Genomic DNA, 20760 nt, shown 5'->3' with positions numbered 1-20760 from the left:
TTTTGGACGTCCTAAAAATAGAGGCTTTGTTTTGTTTTGGTTTGGTTCACCTTTTAGGTTGGTTCAGGGAGGAGGATTTTGTTTTTAATCATTGTATGATAAAATGAGCACATCACAGATTATTTGAAGCAGTATTATCAGGGAAGACTATAGGTGTTAGTGGTGTGATAGCTTTTTAATTTTAATTAGGGAACAGTAAAATATTAAACTTGTCCTGCATTTGGAAGAATTGTCAACAGAACTAGTAATTAAGGGTATCCACCCTTTTCCCCTAGAAAAATAATGGTAGAATTTGGGAGTGTCCCAGCCAGTATGTAGCTTGGGTTTGAAGAAGACTGTGATGTATGATAAATTGGTTCTGTGGACTGCCTTCCATGGCCTAATCCACAAGTAATGGACTTGACAGTAAAAAGGGTGTTCACGATTTCCCTGGCGTCCAGTGGCTAATTCTCTACACTTCCAATGCAGGAGGTAAAGCTTCGATACCTGGTCAGGGAATTAGGATCCTGTATGCCGCATGGCACCTCATAAAGGGGGGAAAAAGCAAACCAGAGAGTATTATCTGATATTTCACTTCCTCCAAACTTTTTGAAATAAGACAGAAAAGTTTAAAAAGTTTCTATTGTTATTGTCTCCGTTTTACAGAGGAGAAAACTTGGCCTTAATAGAGTTTGAGTGAGATTGACAAAGGACATTTATTAGTAAGTGGCAAAACTAGGCTTAAAGTCAGTTCTTCAGGATTGGAAATTCTTTTCACTGTACTATACAACCTGAAACACACATACTGCGTTTTGTGCTTTTGTGTTTACTGTAAACTTTTATTTTATTATAAGAACTCTCAATAAATGTTTATAGGTAGATTTGTAATGAGTCACTATAATTTTTGACTTTGGAGATCCCTGGAAGAGCAGTGATTATAATTATAAAGTGAATTTCAGATTTTTGGGGGATTCTCCAGGTAGCATAAATAAACCAAGTGGATTAGTTCTTTATTACACTGAACCCCAAGTGTTAGAAAGTTTTCTTTCTCTTTACTTTTTTCGTAGACACTTTTCCCCATTACATTGCCACCTCAGGTTTAGAGTCATTTAGCATTTGTTGTCTACTGTATGCTAAACACATAGCATTTGTTGTCTCCTGTATGCTAAACACTATTTGTGTTTACATATTTTATATAATTCTCACAAGAACTTAGGCATTTCTAACCCATTTTCATTGTGAGAAAAAAAAGAGGACCCAGAAAGGTCAAGTAGTTTGCTGAGGGTCTCATATCTCATCGTTTGAAACAGAAGTTGAAGCTAGGACTTCTGGCTCTTAAATCTAGTCTTTCTACTAAGCTTTGCTGCTGTGTATTCTCAGTTAACTTCCGAGTCTAATATTGGAGCACTGAGCTAGAGAGAGAGGAGAGCTAAACAAAGTGGCTTGCCTATCATCTAGCCAAAAGTAGTTGTTTTGTTGTTATATATCTACTGCTGTAAGCAAGAGAATTATCTTTCAAGTGGATCAGGAATGGATGAGAAGGACCTGTTTGAAGAAGGAAAAAAAAAACCCTCTTTAATGGAAGCAGCAACTAACAGAACCAAGGAGGATGCCCTTTATTCAGTGGAAAGATTTCCAAATGTTCCCCAAGGGAATACGTATATATATATATATATATATGTGTGTGTGTGTGTGTGTGTATATATATATTTTTTTTTTCAGTCTAATTCCAAGCTGAAATTGGTGCGCAGCCTTGCAGTGTGTGAGGAATCCTCTGCTCCATTTGTTGACGGGCCACTAGAAACCCAGGTAGGTCCTTTATGAGTAAGTATAGCTTTTGAGTTTGGCGGTTGTTTGCTGAACAGTGGTGTCACAACCATGGCATCAACATTAGGCTTGGAAATTGGGGTAGAAAAAGCTTCAAAACAAGTTGTTGCAGTAAAGTGGCATGAATGAGAGCATGAAGTGTAGGTCTTCACACCTGGACCACCCAGGATGATGCAGACAAGGAGATTCCAGGGCTGGATCATGTTTTCCCAACCACACCTTTCCCTCTGGTGGTTAGAACCATTTCCATTCTAATTCTTATGCCAGAAACAGCCAGCATAACTTGAGCTCTCCAAAGAGTAGGCTGTGATTATTGGCAGAAAGGACTTAGCCTCTACCTTATTGGTAGAACAAAAACTAAAACAATTTAATTAAAATATTCTCTTTTGTAATACAATGCTGTCACCCTAAGATTTGCCTTCTTTTAGATTTTAAAGGAGCTGCAGGAGAGTTAATTGTTTTCCCTTTTGATTATATTTCTCTTTCCCCTTGTCCAAGGATATAATTCAATTGCACATCAGCTGCCCCTCTGACAAGGAGGAAGAAAAGTCCACAAAGGATGTCTCTGAAAAGGAAGACAAGGACAAAAACAAAGAAAAGGTCCCAAGGAGGATGCTGTCTAGAGGTGAAGACTTTTCCCCCTTGCTCATCTGTCCTAGGGGCTGGTTCTGCAGTGCCCTTTCCTTCCATCTTCCCACTAGCCTTATTGGCCCAACAGTGTACAGTGTCCTGCTGACTTCATCATTGTTTGGGGAGGTACCTAACTAGGTTACTTTCTTTGCTGCTTTATCCAGCTCTGCCTTAAGGGCTGACAGAGAGCTACTCTGTTAACATTGGGCTACCAATAGCAGGAGGACATTGTAGTCAATTCTGATTTTATTCTTGCTTTTGGAATAAATGGTGATGTATTATCACTGGTAGCAGATTCAATACCATTTATAGTTTAGTTTGGATATGCTCAGAGTGATTTTTTTTTGAATAATCAAATTTGCATGTAATTATTTAGCGCTCTTTAGTTTTAAACTCTTGGGCTGGTAGCAAAAAGACATGGCCCACAGAAATGGAGGGAATTCCCTGGCAGTCCAGTCATTAAGACTCAACTCTTTCACTGCCGTGGGCCCAGGTTCGATCCCTGGTCAAGGAATTAAGATCCCACAAGCCATGTGACATAGGCAAAAACAAATTTTTTTAATGATAATTAAGAGGGAAAAGCAATCGTAGTATTAAAATTTTATAAGCAAATATAAACATATAAAAATAATCACCATTTGAATATATTTGCTGAGGTTCTGGAAAATTCAGCCCCATCAGACCTTACCTAGAATGTATTTTAACTAGAATAAAACCTTTGTTTTGGTCTGGTCTTTTGGTAAATACTGATGGCAAGGTGACTATTCAGTGTAATATGAATATAACACTGTGACCCAGATTCCACCTTCTGTCATTACCATGGGAAATTTTGAGAGGCTGGTAAATCAAGGTTACTCTCATTTTAAGCTAAAACTCCTGAAGTTTGATTCTACTTTTCCTCTTATGTCTCCTGATCAGATTGTAGGCTTCTGCTTGGGGTTAAATATCATACAAAGCAGTTTCATTTATTTCAAATTTATTTCATTGTGGTGTTCTAGACTCCAGCCAAGAATATACGGACTCCACTGGAATAGACCTACATGAATTTCTTGTAAATACACTGAAAAAGAACCCAAGGTAATAACATGATTTGATGGAACGGGGAAAGGGGCCTGAATCAGCAGAATACCCGAGAAGCCAAGTAGCTTCTCAGAATTTTTCTATTATTGTTAGAATCTGGGATGCCCATTTCCCCTACACCCCCACCACCATTTCTCTCCAAAGTAGTTTTATATTCTGTGGAGGGATTCAGAATACCCTTATATTGAGATTTCTGCTTTCAGAAGAGTTGAGAAAAATTCTGCGGAAGAATGGAGACAAAGAAATATCAAGGCTTAAGAATACAGTTAAAAAGTACAGAAGAGAAAAGAACTGATTTGTAACAAAGCTAAATCACACTTGTTTACAAATTCTATAAATAACCAGATGGAGTGTAGAATTACGATTAGTATAAGTATAAAGTATGTGTTTGTATGACTATGACTGCCAACAGAATTAGGTTTCTGATAAGGGAAACAGAGGACATGATTAGGAGGCTTGATTGTTTTTTTAAAGTAACATAAGACAGGGTAGTGAGGTTGGCAGCCTTTACATTTTTGATCCACTCTTGGAGTTTGGATTTATCCCTCCCTTAAGCTTCTATAGTGAGCAGGTTGTGTTTTCAATCCTTGTGTCAGTGTCTATGGAGGGCTGCCTTTTGTTTTGTTTTGTTTTAATCTTTTTTAAACAGGGACAGAATGATGCTGCTAAAATTAGAACAGGAGATTCTGGACTTTATTAATGACAACAAGTAAGTTACTTGAATGAAATACACCTTAGAGGTGGGAGGGAGTACTGGAAAGAAATTTAGGTAAAATTTAAGGATATCCCTCTTTTATCGTTCCCTTAAAGTCTGAATTTTGAAGTAATAACTCACTAGGAACCAGGAGGAGTTGGGAAGACATAATCACAATGAATCAAAATGTATATGTGTGGAAATTAAATCAAGTTTTTAAATTATCACTTAGACTTGAGTTGAAAAATATTTATATCTTTTCAACAGCTAGCCCTTTGTCCCATATTTCACTATTCTTAAGTTTCTCCCTTTTTTATTTGTAGAATATCATCCAGGTGGTTGAGACCTAGGGCTCTTTGTCTAAGGAGCAGTCTTAATGAAGATAGTGGCTCAGAGGGATCTACACAGTACTGTAGATAAAGCTAAGAGAACTTGTTTGGTTACCATTGAGTAAATATCTATCTTCCTTATAATAATGTCTCATAGGAATTTCTCCACTTTCAACACTTGTAAGAATAATTACAATGGGCTATTATTTGTTCTTATTTCACTTTTCCCCCCTGGGTTTCCCTGCAGCAACCAGTTCAAGAAGTTCCCTCAGATGACCTCATATCACCGGATGCTATTACACCGGGTAGCTGCCTATTTTGGGATGGACCACAATGTAGATCAAACTGGAAAAGCTGTCATCATCAACAAAACCAGTAACACAAGAATGTAAGGGAGGAAACCACAGATTGGGAAGACTTCCCTAGGATAGCTCTAGGGTGGGAGAGGAAGATGCAGGATTTCTCTTTCTGGAGAGGGAGCAGTGGAGGGAGTGGGTAGGTTATATTGTCAAGTTCTACTCTTTTTGAAGCCTTGGAGATGGATTCTAGGGGCATTGGCATTTTGTGAAGACTGGCCCCTGGCTCTCTTCACCTTTAGTGATAGGATAGGAGTAACTGTGGAAGAAGGTAAGTTATAGATGTATAAAGAACAGTCCTTGAGGATTTGATTAAAACTTTCACATGACTTTTGCAATGCCTGACTTCAGAAATTTCCTGGGTGGGAGTTGTGGAATTTAAGAGAACTGTATAGAAGGTCTGCTTCCTAACAGAAGAGTCTTTCTTCCCTTCCTTCCACATTTCTCTCCCAATCCCAGCCCTGAACAGAGATTCTCAGAACATATAAAGGATGAGAAGAATACAGAATTTCAACAGAGATTCATTCTTAAGAGAGATGATGCCAGTATGGACCGAGATGATAACCAGGTGAAGACTGGAAAGGGTTGGGTCTATACAGAGAGATTGCAGTAAGAGAAACTGGGAGGGGAGAAGAGTTTTTGTGGGATGGAGAAAACTCAAAATATCTTAGTATGGAAGGAAACTCTTGAGCTACACTGAGTTGGCTTTAGCTTAATGTTGAGGATTAAGTACACTTGTTGAGCTAAATGCCACCCTCTTAGCCCCAGAGTGACATGGTGCTGAGGTTTGCTGGGTTTTCTCATTTGGCCTGGAACTCCCTGGTTCTGCCACTGACTTCTAACTCCACTTCATTTTGGGACAAAGCAAGGTCCCTCCCTGCTTCAACCTTGATTCAACTGATGGCGCCATTCTTTTTTTCTTTAATAGTTAGGAATTTCTTTGGGAACTACCCAAAGCTACTTTTATCCCACTTGCACTCTTCCTGTCTCAGAGCTAGCCTTGAACTGGGAAAATTGTTATCTGATTTACCCACTTGTAAAGGTGTTTCTGATCCCTTTCTGCAAACCCATTATTCTTTTCCCAACTCCTTCCAGCAAGGTGAGTGAGTCAGTTTGGCTTTTGACGCTTGAAACCTCAGGCAGTATCCCCATTTTGATCCACTCCTGTGGGAATGAAAAGTGAAAAGTCTGCCCCATCCCTTCATTTATGGGCCTGGCTTTTGCCCTGACTTCTAGCGCATCCTTCACATAGTGATTATTTGGAGTTAGTTTCCTAGCCTCATACGGGGTTAAGATCCAGCCTGCTTCTGCTTGGCCTCCAAAGGAGGTTAGGTAGAGAACCAGGATTACAGTTTAAATAATATGGTGGGGTAAAGCCAATAAAATTAGTCTTGCTAATTCATGATAACTCTAATAATATCTTACCTCTAGAGTCAAAATTAGTTTCCTCTCAATATTGTCTGGTCCTGAGACCAGGACTTTTCCTGCTTGCTACTTGAGTATTTGAGGGAGTCCTTTTGAGAAAAGTGCCATTATCTATTGTGGACAAACATGCTGGGTCTGATTGAAAACAATGAAACATACAAAAGACAAATAAAATTTAAAAACGAGAAAGAGCCTTTCCATCCTGATGCCCTTCTCTCCATTTTCCCAAAACCCCTTTTCTGTGGATCAGGAATTATTCAGGCCTAGAGGCACATTGGGGTGGGATGGAATCTCTCCCTACTGTGAACTTTTCATCTCTCGGCTTCAGGCTTGATCCATAATAGGGTAGGCTCTATGCACTTTCTGTCTGTGATATTAATAATAAACACAGTAATTGCTATTTCATTGAGTGTTTTCCCTCTGCTAGCCTCTGTTCTAAATACATTATATTCATTATCTCATTTAATCCTCTCCACAACCCAGTCTAGATGGGGATTATTAGCCCCGTTTTAAATATAAGTAAACTGAGCTAGGAAATGTTAAATTAGTTGCCAGTGACATTACTTGGAGGTAGCAGAGCTGAGATTCTGCCTGACCTCAAAGCCCATTATGCTCTATCTGTTCTGCCACTGGTTAACCAGTCCTAGAGGCTAAGGACAATATAGCACTTGAGGTCCTTTATCTTCTTGGCATGGGATTGGTAAAAAGGACATTTAGTAGAATTTAGGTTCTTTAGGCTAGTGAGAACTACATCTAGTCAAAAGTTGATACTCCTGAAATTATGCTTACTTCTGGCAATTGGTGAAGATCAGGAAGATCAGCCTAGACCAGTGGTCTCTTTGGTTGCTTCATTTGAAACTTTAAAAGCCTCTGGATTGAAGGTCAGAATCTTTTATAACCTGATGACATGCATTTGATGACTTACCTCCCTCAGAACACTTTGCCTTCAAGAGCAGTATGGAAAAAGGACATTCTGTAACATCCTACCCAGGACAGTGCTCACAACTCCCAGGCTAAGAGGGGAAAAGATGGTGGTGGAGAGTGGGGGGTAGGCTTGCAGAGGTGGCGGTCTGCCCAGCCATCCCCTCTGGTCTCCTGACTACGTTTTTCTGAGAATGCAGGGCTCTCTGTCCTCTGTTCTGTCACTGAACTTCTCGCTTTCCTCGCGGCACTTGTTTGTCTGCCCTTCCCTGTCCGTCCTTCTTTCTGTTCTCCTTTTCCTTCTCTTTCCTTCTTCGTGTTGCTGTGTTCTCTTTCTACTGTATATTTCTGTAAGCTCTCACCCTTTCCCTCCCTCCAGTAGCTGTAGTTAAGGTGAGAAAAAATGCTTAAACTCTGAGTTTAGCTTCGCCCTTGGGCTTTCACTTGCAAGGCCCTCTTTGCTGAGCTCTGTGTGACTTGGATCTACAGGCCATGGCATCAGTGACTAAAGAAGGGATAAGATCAGGTGCTAGTTCTGTAAAAACTCTTCTAAATTTAGCTCTGGTAAATACCTGTCTCTTCTCCTTTTCTAGCTTCCTCCTATCCCTTGCTTTCCCTCCAAAGCAATGCTGTTTATTCTGTGGGCGATTCTCTTCATCCTTACCGACTGGAAAGTACCCTGCTACATAAGGAAGCAACCTAATCCTTATCAAAAGTTACTGTTCTTGATACTCTGGTTGGGGGGGTGGGGAGCTGGTGAGGCCCCAACCATCCAGAAAACCTGATCTCCCAAACTGCATGGTCAGATGTACCCAGTGAAACCTGTCCAACACTGGAAATTTTATTTCTTTTTTTTTTTCCATTTTTTTGATGGCAACTATAAACTCTCCCGGTTTCTCTTCCTTGCTGGTGTGCAGTGAGCTTGCAGTACGAGGAGAACTTAACTAGCTTAATTCTGCTCATCGATCTAGATCAGAGTTCCATTGCAGGATGGAAGGAGGAGCAAGTCAATAGAAGAGAGAGAGGAGGAATATCAAAGGGTCCGAGAGAGAATATTTGCCCGAGAGGTAAGTGTAGCTTCTGAGAGTTGTCAGCCCCTAGCTTTTAGCTCTTAATCTTTGGAACTGTGAATGGAATGAACCCTCCATATATGTTTTGTTGTTTTTTTCTGATTTTGTTTTTAACCAACATCAGCCAGCCCCATATTTGATCTCTAAAATTAAATGTAGCTTATTAGGAAGCTGCAGATTTTTATTCATATTATCGTTAATGCATATGACCTATAAAGAGAACAAATGGAGTGGCTGAATTTGGTAGATTTGATTAGACTGAAAATAGAAATGGTTTTGGCAGGGCTTACGGAAGGGCCCTGGATCTTGCCTGTCAAACCCTCCTCCCGTTTACCCTCTTTCACTTCCACTATCTATTTTAGGTGTCTTTGCTTCTAAGTGGAAGACTTAGTGTCTACACAGCCTGTATACATTCATCTTGTTTGGTCTGGCTCATTTTTAGGCTATGTTGGTGATTATCAGAGCACAGATGTGGCATCCATTCTCTGAGCTCCACATTCCACACGCACAGAGGGTACACTCACTATTCCGTACAGTCTTGACCTGAATAGGAAGTCTCTTTCTTCCTATATTTCTTACCTTGTTTCTTAGAATAGGCCTGCTCCATGGACCAAAAGGCAACATGAGTTGTTATGGGCAACTTTATTCTTAAGAACTGTTGGCCATATCAGATATACTTGGTATCCCTGTGTCTGGTGGCCTTTGCCTACCAGACTGAACAGAAGTATAGGAGGAATTCAGGAAAGGCAAGAGAGAAACAAATCTCCAGAAAATATGTGATCCAGATAGTAGCACCATCTTACAGTCAAATTAGCAAACGAAGAAGAGCCAGCCTCCCTTTGTCATCAGAAGATGGCCAATTCTAATCAATACGTAGATGCACACTGCTCCCCTCCCACTTCCTCACTCTCCCTCATCAAGACAAAAAAAAATAATGTATCTTCTCATCATCACCTAGCTCAGAAAAATATTGTCTCTAACTTATAAAAACTGAATCCTCTGTGAACTTGTTCCATTGTCTTGGAAGACACAGTTGTTCCAAGGAGCCTCACTGTGGTCAGATACACAGCAAACCTTCTGGCCTAAAGTCTGAGGAGAAGGACTCTTCTTATGTAATGTAGCCTTCCATTCTGAGTCAGAAAAACCCATCCTCCCAGTTATTCAACTGTGGCCCAGAGAGGGTTTTTCTAACTTTATCTGAAAATCAGTTGAGTGGAATGCTAGGAGAGTGGTCATTTGTACATGGCTACAGCTGGTGAGGACCCTAAATTGTGGACAGGGCAGAATGGTGGAAGTTAATAACAAACATTCATACAGTGCTTATTATCTTTCAGACCCTGTCCTTAACACTTTGCACACATAAATTTATTTAATCTTCACACTAGGCCTATGTGATAGGTTACATTATCTTCCTCATTTTAGAAATGAGGGACTGAGGCATGAAGAGGTTAAGTAACCTATGATCACACCACTATTTAGTGAAAGACCCGATATTTGAATTCAGGCAGTCCTTGGCTCCAGAGTCAATGCTCTTAACCCCTTAAGTAAACCACCTCTCCATAGCTTGCTCTGCTCTGGGCTTTTTAAATTAAGAAGTTCCCGTGACATCATAGCATAGCTACCTGTGATGTGCTCCTCTGCTTCACTGACACATGGAAAATGACTGTTCCACCATGCCAGCCATTAGCAAAGCCATTCTGAAAGCACAAGTAACTTTTCATAGGATATTAGGGCTTATTATGTACAACACTGGAATATATCTCTATTACCATAACAAAGGAAGCTCTTCTCTCCTTTTTCTCTGATATTTAGTCTCTCAAGCCTCTACTAGTATGTGTACTCTTTGTTAAATCCTTATGAATTTATCATTTTCATTTTAGCACTTCCTAACTCTTGCTGTGGTAGAGGCATCAGGAATCTCAAAAGGTCTAGGCAGGGGGAAATGGCCAAAGCCTACTATATGCCAAAGATTTCCCATGTGGAGAGGAAAGAACCTGGCCAATCAAAGGCAACTGATTAAGGGTGGAGTTGTGGGTTGCCGCAGAGGGGAGGAAGAGGCAGTCCAAAAAGAAAGGGAAGTGGCAAGAAGGGTGTTTGGATGGAAATGCTGCTGCTACAGCCTTCTCTGGAGCTGAGCTGTGTTTGGGAAAGCTGCCCCACTCAGGCTCTGCTCTGCATGAAGGCCCCTGTTCTCAGCAGCTGGACACTCTCTGTACCTTTTTCTAAGGCTTGGGAGTCCACCATAATGCTCACTTCACTCAGCTCAGTGGCTTTGTCAGGAAATGATCCCCAAAAGGAATGTTTCAGGCTTTTAATTTTCTCATTTTTTCTAGGCTCTGAAAAGTACCTGCTTCCCCAATTTCTTACTCTCCTTGGGTGTCAGGTCAGAATGTCTTTCATTTTGGCCAGTGTAGAGGACAGAAATGGGATAGAGATTGAGGATGATTTCTAAAAAAAAACTAAATTTTTTTCTCTTCTCTCCCTTTTCCCTTTCTTTGAATACTCTTTAGGACCAAGCACACCAGTTATTATGCTCAGCTTACCTATAGAGAGAATAAATTTAGAACTAAAAAGGAATTAATAGTTAGGTTAATACTTTCCTCTTTCTCCTTTCCATACTCCTACCTTCATTGACCTCTCTTTTTAAACACTCTGTGGGAAGGCTAAAAACTCTGAATGCGCTTTCCCATTAAAGGTGAGAAGTCAGATTGGGTGTGTGGGTGTGGGTCATCCTGTCCCTGCTCCCTCTCTCCCTGTTGGGGGGTGAGCTTGGTTTGAGGACCTTGGGTATTCATAGCATCATGGACACCCTTTTTGGTTATGCCATGCTGTTTTCTTATAAGTTATTTTCCGTTTTCTCCCCTTCACCTAGACTGGCCAGAACGGATATCTAAATGACATCAGGTTAGTACCACTTAGCATGTTCCCTGCTTCTCATTGAGCTTTGTCAGTGAGGTTAATATAATCCTGTAATGATGCTTTTCTTTGATGTTAACCAACAGACTCTCCAAAGAAGCCTTTTCTTCTAGCTCTCACAAGAGAAGGCAGATTTTTAGGTACCTCTGTGTGGTCTATATCTCTCCTTGTTTTTGTTTGTTTGTTTGTTTTAATTTTATTTTGTTTTGCTGTAATCTTTTCAGCGGAGTAAGTTTGCTCCATGCATGGCTGCTTGTGGAACAAGTCAGTTTGTGGTTTTTGCAACATTGGATATTTTCCCCATTTAAAAAAAATGGCTAGTGCTCAATGACTTTACTTTTATTGTTGCTGATTTCGCTGTAAGTCCTGGATAGGTGATGAAGGGGACCAAATAAGTATGTTTAGGATAGGTACTGCTCTGTTTCAGAAGTTTGCTGAAACTGAGCATTTTTGGAGGATTTCAGCATGTATTTGAAAGTGAAAGTCGCTCAGTCATGTCTGACTCTTTGCGACCCCATGGACTATACAGTCCATGGAATTCTCCACGCCAGAATACTTGAGTGGGTAGCCTTTCCCTTCTCCAGGGGATCTTCCCAACCCAGGAATCGAACCCATGTCTCCTGCATTGCAGGTGAATTCTTTACCAGCTGAGCCACAAGGGAAGCCTATTAAGGTAAAAGAACAGGTGTCTTTTGGCTGCTTTTTCCAAATCTATGGAAAGATGTGAAGAACTTATCCCTCACCCAGCATAGGGGAATGTTTTGTATCCTTAAGAAGGAATAGTACACACACATATTTAAAAAAATATATGAACACCTCTGTCTGTGTGGTTTTCTCTTTGGAAAATGTAACGTGTAAGATGAGCTCAGAAAGGCCTTAGAATGGACTTAGGGCATGTCCTTTATATAATTGTCCATGACTTACTCTTAATGTTGCTGAGAGCTACTATACTAACTTCTCCTGTGCCTCATATTCTCCGTTTTCCACAAAGCAGTTGTGAGCTTCTCCCTTCATCTCAGTCTCTCAATTCCATCCCAGACAATTACAAAGGCAACGTGAGAGAAGCACTTTAGGACCATATCCTGACACCGACTCATTTTAAGTATATACTTTCCATTTTATCAACAGAAAAACTATAGAGTACAGAAAACCTGACAATTTAATGCTAGGATTCAGGTCTCACTCCTTACAAAGGGTTTATGTCTTTTCTCAATCCTAAGCTTGATGCTGCTTTTGCTTAGTTGCTTCAGTCGTGTCTAACTGTGTGACCCTATGGACTGCAGACTGCCAGCCTCTGCTATTCATGGGATTCTGTAGGCAAGAGTACTAGAGTGGGTTGCCATGCCCTCCTCCAGGGGATCTTCCCAACCTAGGGACTGAACCCAGGTCTCCTGCACTGCAGGTGGATTCTTTACCATTGAGCCACCAGGGAAGCCCCCTAAGCTTGATATGTGCTCACTAACACACATTAGTTACAACTGTCATCCCCAGTACTTTTACTAAAGTCCTTTACTGAAGTACTTTTACTAGTCCCTTCTCTATCACCCTTTCTAGAGCTAATTAAACCATGTGGAAATTGGGATAGCAAGATTTCAACCCTTCTTGGGAAGGAGAGTTATCTCCCTTTCCACATCTCTGAACTCTTTCTCCTAGACCAGCCTGCCCTGAGATCCATCTGAAAGCCCAGGCAAAAGGGCTCTGTGTCGTCAGTGGTAGTCAAGATAGAGTCCCCCTTAAAAAAAATCTTACTCTGCAACCATTCCAGAATACCTTTAATAAACAGAACTTTTAAATTAAAAGTGTGTGTGACAATGTGCAGCACTTTATAGTTGCCACAGTATACTGTATCTCATTGAATTCTCTGAATATCCTGATTTGGTGAGCTGGTTTACGTGTAAAAGAATAAAAGCAAGAGAGATTAAGTAGCTAGCTAAGTTTACATGGCTGTAAGTGGCAAAACTGGGACTGACTCTGTCCACCAGTGTTCTTTTCACCACACTACACAAGCTGTCTATAAATATCACGCCTAATTGATTCACTGATAAGAATGATGCCCTTATTAGTGCCGTGGAGCATCAGGCTGCATCAAACTGTGCAGATAATAGCTTGAAGGAGCTAGTGAGCAGGTGCAGCCTTCTCCTGTCCAGACCTCCTTTTAAGCTACTGCTTTCCATACTGAGTTTTGATTAAAGATCTAGGTCATCTAAAATGCAGCTCCGTGGACTCTTCAGGGGGTAACTTCTTCCTCTATTTGGGTACTAGTCCAGAGCTCAAATGATTAGAAGCTGATTTTCTCTAACTTTTAAACCTTTCTTCCCAGGTGTGTGAAACGAATACTGATATATCAGATTCCATTATCTCCGTTAGCAATAATGTGGATAATAATAATAATAACTATGGCAACTTCTCTGTTCTTTGGAAGATTCTACTCCACTGCGCCACTGATAAATAAGCTACCTGAGGTTTACTGATGCTTATTGCCACCTCTTTCATGGGCCTCTCTACCCAAGACCAATAAACAGGACTTTTCACCAGCACTAAATTTACTTGTAAAAACTAAGTCATCTCCTGTTTGTGCTATCAAGTGTGAATGTCTCTGTCCTTCACCTCCATCTCACCGACACATACACAGTCCAGTCTAGTGCTTAGAATTAGATCTAGTGACTTTCCCTAATTGCCTTATTTTTAGTGAAGTACAAAGATGTGACTAGAGATTAGCTTTGGTTGTAGAGGAATAGAATTGATCTGTCTTCCTAGTCCAGACTCAACTTAGATTCTCCAACTCTCAGGGGTGTAGTGTACTAACCCAGGTTAGAAGATCATCAGACAGTCCACATTTGAGCACTAAGCCATTACTGTCTTGGGGGAACTGGATCAGTACAGAAGTGCTGCCAGTTTGGCTCAAGTTTTCCAGGTGTTTGGTTTAAAGTCGACTCATTTCACTGCCTATCCCTGGTAGAAAAAGAACATAAATGGCAGAATTGCTCTAATAGAAAGTATAGTGTTTAATTTAGATATAAAAGGCCATTAGGGCTTGTCTTGCAGAATTCAAGTGCTAATGTCTAATGAGCAGCCTCATTCATTGGTGCTGCTGTATTCCCACATCCCACAGACAAACACATCTTTATTGAGTCCAGTCAGTAGATTTGAGCTGTTGGCTCTTATTTCAGGTTGGTTCTGTTCCTGGAGAGTCCCTGAGTTATTCTTATGTCTTGTTTCCTATTCTACTTTGGACATCCCCAAGAAAAAGGGGGTAAAGCATTGGGGAAACATTAATATTTTCCAGTCTTCTATTCTAACTGTATAGAGAGAAGCATTGAGGTTATATGTATCAATACATTTACTTAAGATTCAGAGAATTAGCATGTCCCTAACAATCTAGGTCAATGTGTCTTAGCCCCCCATGATTGACTAAAAACTAAAATAGTGACCCTAGCAGATATTTTGTCTATTTTCCCTACAGTATCTTTGGAATAGATATTCTAATAAAAGTATTTTCTTTAATATTACCCCCTTAAGAAAAATAACTTTCTTTATTAGAATAACTCTGAGCCTGATGTCTTTGAAGAGCTGTGGGCTTTGGGATAGAGTATTCTGTTTGCTTTGGGTGGGAAAAGGAGGGAACCCAAGCTACCATGATTGTTGCTCAATTGCTCCCCGGCATACGTATCAAAATTGTTATAATTGTTATCATTTGGTTTTCTTGGGTCATTAGTTACTGGAGTGGTGGGGGATCTAAAAGGAAAATTCCTGATTGTTGATTGCTTATCAATTAAGTGGCAGTAAGAGTCAACACTGAGGGTTTTCAGGCTAACCTCAGATAGCTTGAGGAGCACAGCTGTTTATAATTAAAGTAATTATAGTATCAGGCTAACCCTGATGTTTCCAGAGTAAAATAAGAGGATGAATCCCTTTTCTTAGTAGCCTTGTGCCTTACCTAGGGCAACAGTGTTATTAATATGGAGGCAGCTAGGCAGGCAGCCCCCTCCTCTTTGCCATCCTGAGTCCTAAGGATATGTTTACCTGATTGTGCTGAGGATGTCAGCCTTTAGAGACCCTGAAATAAATTGTTCTCAGATACTAACACAAGACTTCCACAAAACAGGTTGGGTTGATTCCAGACTATCAGACTGAGTTTTCTCTTTATTAGACTCAGTGCCCCTTTAGTCAATATACTCTTCTTCCCAACCCTAAAAAAGTGGCTGTAAGCAACATATCTGCTGGCTCAGACATGTGTTGTATGGAAGACCTGATGTGAGATTTATCCATGTTGTTGGCTACTCCTGCCTTCTAGCAATAGTAACTTCTTGGAGTCCTTTTGTTTCAAGAACTCTCAGAAGGAACTGGTACTCCTATGCTCCCCACTATTTCCTGCATGTGTGGGATCCCTGCAGGGCCAGGGGAAGAGACCGCAGCCAATCTCAGCATCATGTACATGGTTTCCCGTCCACCTCTGGTCTGCTGTATTGAACTAGTTGCCAGCGCACTGTCTTCCAGATTTGCCTCTGTGCTCTTTGTACTGTACTGGATCTTGTTCTGTCTGCTCCCATCAAGTCTTGGTTGGCCAGCCAACTAACACGAAGTCAGTGTCCATTCTCCCCAACCCTCACCCCTTCTCTGTTACTGAAAGAATAGAAATGAACTCTCTCCTAGCCCTTCTGCTGAAGTGGTAGGTGGGAGGTGCTCTGACCACTGTGGTCTCTGCAGGGGGAACCGTGAGGGGCTGAGCCGCACCTCAAGCAGCCGCCAGAGCAGCACAGACAGCGAACTCAAATCCCTGGAGCCACGGCCTTGGAGCAGCACGGACTCCGATGGCTCTGTCCGGAGCATGCGGCCCCCTGTCACCAAAGCCAGCAGCTTCAGTGGAATCTCCATCCTCACCCGGGGTGACAGCATCGGGAGCAGCAAAGGTGGCAGTGCAGGAAGGATTTCCAGGCCAGGTACCACAGCTTCTCTCCTTCCATCACTGCTTGTGTATCTTCTGCAAAACATCACTGATAGTTACTTTTAACAAAACACTTGTCCCATATTGTGTCCCAGAATATGGGACAGATGAGGGGAAGTTTTATTTCTTGGATCCATTGTCCTTTGAGTTCCTTCTCTGATTTCCTTTCTAACCTTTTTTCCTAATTGAAAAAAAAAAACTGATTGGGATTAGATTATTACGTGATTTCTGACCAAGGCGGGACGGCTGTGTCAACCCCGGTTCAGGTTGTGTACTAAAATAAGGATGATTCTGAGGCCCCTGAGACTATAAAGAGGGTTTGTAAAGTAGAGGGAACCTTACAGTTTGTATTTTTGTAGTTAATTGGTAGCAGCCAATAGGCTTGAAATTTTAAGCATCACTGCTGCAACTGCTTCTCTGGAGCCCAGTCATGGAAAAGGAGCATGAGTTCCACCTTCCAGCCTGGGAGCACCCATCAGCTCTCCTGAGCTGCTGTGTAACTTTTCTCCATCGATTTCTGCTGCACTCTTAGCAGAGGGCCATTCAGCTCTTTTTACCCAGTAAGTTGCTATTTCACCATCCTCCTGCCTCTGAAGAATTTCTTGACTTTCATCCCCAAAGTTCTGTTGGTCTTGTCCTCAAAAGACATCAGTAGTGGCAAAGACTTTGCCTCTGTTTATGCTTCTCTGTTACCTCTTTTCTAATCCCACTGTCTCTGCCGTTATCCAAGCTGGTTTCCCTGCTTTACCCTCAGCTGACCGCACTGTGTGGCTTGCAGGGATCTTAGTTCCCCAACCCCAGGTTGAACCTGGACCCTCAGCAGTGAACGTGCATTGTCCTAACCACTGGACTGCCAGGGAATTTCCTATTCTCAACCCTGTTTTGAGCTAGTTTATTAATCTAAAACATAGATCTAATCACATCAGTCCTCCCTTAAAAACATTCATGGTTCTGCATTTCTTATGTAATAAAATCCAAATTACTTAATATAGCATAACTTCCTGACTCCAGTTTGCCATCTCAGTCTTACTTTCGAACGTTCATCCTCTCCTGACCCTCCAACCATTTTCTGAGTATGGCATTAGCTTTGTCTCCTCTCAGCCTGAAAAGTCTCTGTTCATCCCTCAAACCTGTCTCTTCTGCCACTTCTTGTTTAAATCCTTCCCTCTAACCCTCCCAAGAGTTATGGTTCCTAATCTTTGCTTTCATACAACTTTATTCATGTCACTGATGCATCCTTTATCCTTGAAAGTGAAAGTCGCTCTGTTGTGTCCAACTCTTTGTAACCCCATGATCTATATAGTCCATGGAATTCTCCATGGCCAGAATACTGGAGTGAGTAGCCTTTCCCTTCTCCAAGGGATCTTCAGAACTCAGGGATGGAACCCAGGTCTCCCACATTGCAGGTGGATTCTTTACCAGCTGAGCCACAAGGGAAGCCCTTTATCCTTATCAGATTGTAATCACGTGGATGTCTATCTCCATTGGAAGATCCTGTACTGTTCAAGGGCAAAGACTGTGTTTCCTTTACCTTTGTATCCTCAGTTCATTGTACAGTACCTCACGTAGTACATATTCTGTAAAAGTATTTTGAGTAAATGCATTCATGACTTGGACAGCCTGGAAATGAGGGGAGTAGTTGGATTATGGCTGTGTCGGGGGTGGTGTGTGCACAGGCATGTACTCGGAGGTTGCCTTCAGCAACTTTTATGAGATGCTGCAAGTTGAGAAGAAATGAAAAGAGAAGACAGGTCTCTTAAGGGACTAGGAATATATACCTTCCCAGGAAGCAAACTTTCATTTTTCCAGCTGTCTAATCATGATGGACAGATTCTAGGCACTCCAGGGGTTCATTTTCAAAACCTAACCTTGACAGTCAAGATGGTTATGGACACTGGGGAGTGGAAACCGGCTAAGATGAGGATTCCCATCAATAGGACATCTGAAATGCATCTGTGCTCATGCATGGATCTCCTAAGACAGTGGGATATAGACAGAAGGGGAATGACGAGGAAGACAGCAAGGAAAGAGTCAGGCCCTATGACTGGACCCTCCAGTCCAGTCCATACCAGGGGTGGTATGTTCATGGCTTGTGCTTACAACTCTTGCTGGGTCTCCTCTTTGCCTTAGGTATGGCACTAGGTGCCCCAGAAGTGTGCAACCAGGTCACCTCATCCCAGTCTGTCCGGGGCCTTCTCCCTTGTACTGCCCAACAACAGCAGCAGCAGCAGCAGCAACTTCCTGCTCTCCCACCCACGCCTCAACAACAGCCACCCTTGAATAATCACATGATTTCACAGGTGAGTCAGCACTCAGTGTTGGAGCCCCCCCGCCCCAACTCTGATTCAAGCAAGCTCTGGAAGTACAGTCATGTCTCTTGTACTGTGGGTGGCAGGAAAGATCTGTTTTTGGAGACATGCCTCTCTCTCCCCCACTTCTTGTTTGTTTGTTGTGGGAGAGAGGAGTAAGGGCAGAGGTTTGGCCAAAGGGCTCTTAGTAGAGTCAGCCTAGAAGGTTTTTTTTTTTTCCCCCCAAGCTTTATATTTCCTTCTCTTCATTCTGGGAATTGTCAGCGGGATCTTTTACCCTATCCCATATTTCTGCTGTATTCTGTCTCCCTCTACATCCTGTGTAATTTCAAGGTGATTTTACTTCCTACGTCCATACATGGAGCTTGAAAAGATCACAGCTCCCACCATAGTCTAGCTGAATGTATTTATATGACTGTTGAGCCATAAACAAATATTTATATATTGGTGTTTGGGGAAAAGTAAATAACACTTATCAAGACTCATGTACCATAAGCACATGTTCAGTCACTTCAGTTGTGTCTGACTCTTTGTGACCCCAAGGACTATAACTCACCAGGCTCCACTGTCCATGGGATTCTCCAGGCAAGAATACTGGAGTGGATAGCCATTTCCTTCTCCAAGGGATCTTCCCCACCCAGGGATCAAACCCGCATTTCCTGCATTGCAGATGGATTCTTTACCCACTGAGCCATCTAGGAAGCCCAACCACAAACCCCTCCCCCCCCCAGTGTTGTCTTTGTTTCCCATGCCATAAAAGAGCTCTCTTTCTCTTTCTGTTGTGGGGCTGTTGGACATTGGTACCAACTAGGGTTTGAGAAAGTTTTGCTTTTGTGGAGACCATGCAAGTGATCAGCATAAGAATCAGATCCTATTTTAAACTGGAACCTCCTACGTGTTTTAGGTTTAAAGTCTCTTTAATACTCTGAGGAGAACTGTGCTGAGATCTTCACTTACTCTTTTCTTCCGTGAATAGAGCCTGCACTTTCTCCTGAAATATTCTCTGGTAGTTAGGAAGCCAATATGTCTGTACTTTTTTTTTGCTGCAGTTTAAGTTCTCGTTTCACCTCCCAGACTCTCTTACCTCCGTACTCAGTCCAGCTTGGCCTCAGGTAGATCTCTTCCATAGGTACAAGAAGAAGTCCTAAGCACTGATACCCCAAGAATTGGAAACTAGAGAGGGAACACTCCAGAGTGGCTCATCACTACCCCATTCAGTATATTGGAAAATGAAACTAAAAGAACAGTGAAGATCTAGGAAACTCTGTTTTGTAGCTTCACACACATGCCAGTCATTCCAAGTCCTTCATCTCAGTCCCTAATCAGTTTCTCTATAATAGGCCTGACTTTCTTTCTTATTCTACCACCCGCCGTCTTTCTACCACCTCATTAAGTCTCATTCACATCAGCTTACCTCACTCCATACTGAAGCATAGCATGTGTGTGTGCTCTCCCCATCTGTGTCTTAATTTAGACCTGTAAGTGAGTAAACTCTGAACCTCTCCCTCTGGCCATCCCCTGCTGTTTCTGTGTATATGCTTTACTTTTTTAAGGTCCCAGTATATTTTTTTGAGTTTTCTAAAATGTATGTATTTTGATACAGTTCTGTTTCCTTGTCTCCCTCTTAGTCTTCCATCTGTCTCCTCCATCCATCCATATCTAGAAACAGACAGCAAGAGTGGGAGGGGGATAAAGAGATAAGTAAAGAGAATAACCATTTGGGACTGAAAAACTTTTAGATAGACTGTTCAGGTGACTGGCCCTAAATCCCAAACTTTTACTCAGATTCTTTCCATGCTTCTTGAGTCTTGAGGGTCAGTGGGTCAGTTGTTGATATTGACTGATCATCTCCAGGCAGTACAGTGCTAGATTAGGTCCTGTAAATTGGGGACAGAGGAACATTATTTGGTACAGAGATCTCAGAAATTTATTCTTGCACTTAATTGTGATCACAAACTCCAAACTAAAAAATCTTATGTTGGTTAATTTTGGTGTCTCTGAAGCACTCATGGTAGCTGCTAATATATATATATGATATATATATAATATATAATATATATACCCACTATATATATATCTCCTTTTCTCTTTATCCCTTTCTTCCTCTTCCTATTGCCTTTTTCTTTCTTCCTTTCTCTTTACCCCTGTCTCTCAACACTGGTGGCTCTCCAAACTCAAGTTGTTAAACCCCAGAATACTTACCATTTAATTTCTCAGTGGTATGTAACAGGGGATGAAGGAAGTGACCACACGCACACACCACTGTGCTTACCCTAAAG

General features: G+C 41.6%; 1 protein-coding gene across 1 annotated transcript in view; it reads left to right on the top strand.

Moving 5' to 3' along the window:
* Positions 1-20760, top strand: part of R3HDM2 (R3H domain containing 2) — a 132231-nt gene that overhangs the window by 92797 nt on the left and 18674 nt on the right. The window contains exons 5-14 of the mRNA XM_010839320.1: positions 1702-1788; positions 2305-2431; positions 3435-3513; positions 4166-4225; positions 4787-4927; positions 5355-5463; positions 11184-11215; positions 11314-11367; positions 15935-16167; positions 18303-18472. Coding sequence (XP_010837622.1) covers positions 1702-1788; positions 2305-2431; positions 3435-3513; positions 4166-4225; positions 4787-4927; positions 5355-5463; positions 11184-11215; positions 11314-11367; positions 15935-16167; positions 18303-18472 — 1092 coding nt within the window. The remainder of the gene's footprint in view (positions 1-1701; positions 1789-2304; positions 2432-3434; positions 3514-4165; positions 4226-4786; positions 4928-5354; positions 5464-11183; positions 11216-11313; positions 11368-15934; positions 16168-18302; positions 18473-20760) is intronic.

This window comes from Bison bison, unplaced genomic scaffold, assembly GCF_000754665.1.
Source record: "Bison bison bison isolate TAMUID 2011002044 unplaced genomic scaffold, Bison_UMD1.0 scf7180017864115, whole genome shotgun sequence".
Classification (NCBI taxonomy): domain Eukaryota; kingdom Metazoa; phylum Chordata; class Mammalia; order Artiodactyla; family Bovidae; genus Bison; species Bison bison.
The sequence above is the reverse complement of the archived record's forward strand: the minus strand, read 5'-3'. Positions and strand labels throughout refer to the sequence as shown.